Source organism: Arachis ipaensis, chromosome B04 (genome assembly GCF_000816755.2).
Source record: "Arachis ipaensis cultivar K30076 chromosome B04, Araip1.1, whole genome shotgun sequence".
Lineage (NCBI taxonomy): Eukaryota > Viridiplantae > Streptophyta > Magnoliopsida > Fabales > Fabaceae > Arachis > Arachis ipaensis.
The window spans coordinates 130554048-130557025 of NC_029788.2; the positions used below are offsets into that span (position 1 = coordinate 130554048).

Genomic DNA, 2978 nt, shown 5'->3' on the forward strand with positions numbered 1-2978 from the left:
TTAAGCTTGACGCAGAAAATTTATAGAAAAAGTTTAGGGGTCAGCAGTTTTTTAATAATCTGATCAGTACTTAGTCATAAAAAAAAATGAATGGTCTCTCACTATTGGATGTAATTTCATACCATTAAAAATATTATTAATAGCTAAATAATAATTACAAAATACAAAATTTACTGACCCTATCACTCCTAAAAATTATATGTATACATTGGTCATGAACGGTTTCATACGCATAATACAATCTTAGGTTTAGTCAAGTGAAGGTAATAAGGGACAAGAAAATAAACCTTTGAATTCGTCTATGAAATAATTATAAATGGTGAACAAAGCAATCACTAGATTTTATAAAGGGAAAATTTTGACTACTTGTAGTCCCTCTAGATTACCTGAATAATAGTAATAAATTTTGTTAATTGATATATGTTTATATATAGAGTTGATAGATGCTAATGTTAAAGTATAGTCTTCGGCTTTGTCATTTTTCTAGTCAACGGCAAGTGTGACGATCAATTAATATTAATTTTGTACACTAAATTTCTATTAACATTACATTACCCAAACTATATATACTCTTTTCTGCCGCAACATCAACAAATTAAATTTTTTAAAAATTATATTGTCTTAAATTTTAGATTATAAATGTTTAATTTTAAACTATAAATTTAAATCTTAAAGTTGGCTAACTAAAAACTAATTTATTATACTTTCTCATATATAAATATAATAACTAAAAGTTAGATTTTATACTTTCCCTCTCTCTATATTATCAGAAATTCAATTTTATTTATATTTGAATCAAATAAGATTTTAGGTCTTTTTACCAGCAAATATTTTATTCCTATGACATAGAATAATATGGTAGCTCGGTAGCTCCTATTACTCAACGATTCTACATCGATAAATATTTAAATTATCATATTAATTAACCCATCATAATCCACTGACCAAGTCTTCCCATTAATTTATGATTTTTTTTGTAATAATTACTCTAATTAGAATATTAATTAAAATTGCTATTAGTAGAATTTTTTATTTATGGGTAAAGTATATTTTTTATTTCTTAAGTTTGAAAAAAATTTTAAGAATATTCATAAGTTTTATTTTGTTTTAATTTGTATCAAATATGTTGCCATCGACAATTAAATTTTTAAAAAATTTAAGACCAATCCAACAATAATGCATGAAAATTATACTTAATTTGTTTGTATTGAAGGTTGTTCTTATAAAATTATTATTAAATTGATCCTAATTTTTTGAAAAATTAGTTGCGAGAGATATATTTAATATAAATCGAAAATTTTTGGGACAAAATTAAAACAAAATAAAACTTAAAGATATTTTTAAAATTTTTGCCAAACTTAAGAGACAAAAAATAATCTTTATCTTTTATTTATTAATAAACATATTAAAATTAAGTTCAAAACGTAACTATTAGTTTTTTTTTATAAAAACATTTTTTGTTAATTAACATTTTAACTAATCAGTAATTTTCGGACATTTGTTAACATGACTCTTATTAATATATTTATTAAGTCTATTTTAGACTTTAACATCTATATGCGTAATTGAAAATTTGAAATCCCTTCCCTCCCCTCCATACACGGTATTGGGGCAATATAAATACACAACAGCTTGGGACATATAGCCATGAAAAAAAGAAAAAAAGAAAAAAAGAAAAAACATATATAACAACATATACACTATAGTATAGTAGTTTCATTATAATCACAGCATGAAGGCCATTTATATTGCATTCTTACTTTTGGCTTCCATGCCCTTCCTACTCTCTTCAACTACTCTAGCAGCTCGAGAAGTTCAACCAATCAAAGGTAAGATAGAGTATTCCTTAAATTAGTATACTAAGTATGACATTATATATGTGGCTATTAATAATTAGTTAGTAAGACATATAATTTACTTGCATAACCCTTACTACTACATACACCTTATTGTAAGACTATAAACTAAACCCATGCATGCAAATAAATTAAAAGGAAAATTGAATTCTAATCTTTAATATTTCCTAATAGTCATAAGATGAAGGCTAATTTTTATATTGAGAAGGGAAGGAAGATTACAGAAGCCAAAAGCAAGGATACAACAACAATGATGATAAACTTGATATATGTTATATTTGCTATTTGAGTGAAATATCAAATGGGTGCTGATCAATTTTTTCTGTGGCTAAATTAATTCTTAAAAAAATATTGATAAAAAATATATTAAATTATTTAAACTTTTAAAAGATAAAAAATAATTATTTTGGCTAATACAATATTGATATAAAATATAGAAGAATATTAGGGACAATAGGTTTTGTAATTTATAGTCATTAATTAGTATTTTTAATGGTACGAGATTATATCTAATGATGTGAAATTACTCACTTTTTTGTTGGTTAAATACTGATCGGCTTTCTCTAAAATATAAATAAGAAAACGATTTGTCAATTTTGTTTCCTTAAAAATAAATTTGTCAAAATAAAGAAATTGTGAATGACAAACTCAATGCAGGTGATCCATATAATCGAGGAGCAAGACCTGGAAAAGAACCTTCACCTCCACCTCCACCTCCTCGTCCCAATACTCCTATTGGATCTAGTCGAGGAGCACCTGCTTTTGGAAATAATCCATATGGAAGAGGAGGAGCATATCATCCACCACCTCCTAATCCTGTTGCCTCTGTTGCTAATCGCAATGTTTACGGAACAACACCTCCTAATCCTACGGCCAATACTCCATATAGAGGATGCATTAATAATCCATACACGCGTCGTTGCTCGCCACCTAATAATTAAGCCTTCATTAATAATTGAGGTCGTCTAAGAACAAACAATAATTCATATTAAATTAACTCTGTTTCCGTTTAATATATATATATATCCAAAGTGAAAATTCAGGTACAGTTATTTTTATATAATATTAAAAGTTGATAATTATTAGATAATAATTTAATCAAATTTTTAAAATTATATATCT

At 25.7% G+C, this 2978-nt stretch overlaps 1 protein-coding gene across 3 annotated transcripts in view; it reads left to right on the forward strand.

Annotated features, from left to right (window-relative positions):
- Positions 1633–2978, forward strand: part of LOC107635530 (formin-like protein 5) — a 14594-nt gene continuing 13248 nt past the window's right edge. The window contains exons 1-2 of one of the 3 annotated variants that reach the window (XM_021122143.1): positions 1633–1829; positions 2514–2909. In XM_021122143.1, coding sequence (XP_020977802.1) covers positions 1733–1829; positions 2514–2797 — 381 coding nt within the window. In that variant the 5' untranslated portion in view covers positions 1633–1732 and the 3' untranslated portion in view covers positions 2798–2909. Of the gene's footprint in view, positions 1830–2513; positions 2910–2978 lie in introns of those variants that run through there. The other 2 variants (XM_021122144.1, XM_016339021.2) reach the window with 2 other exon arrangements.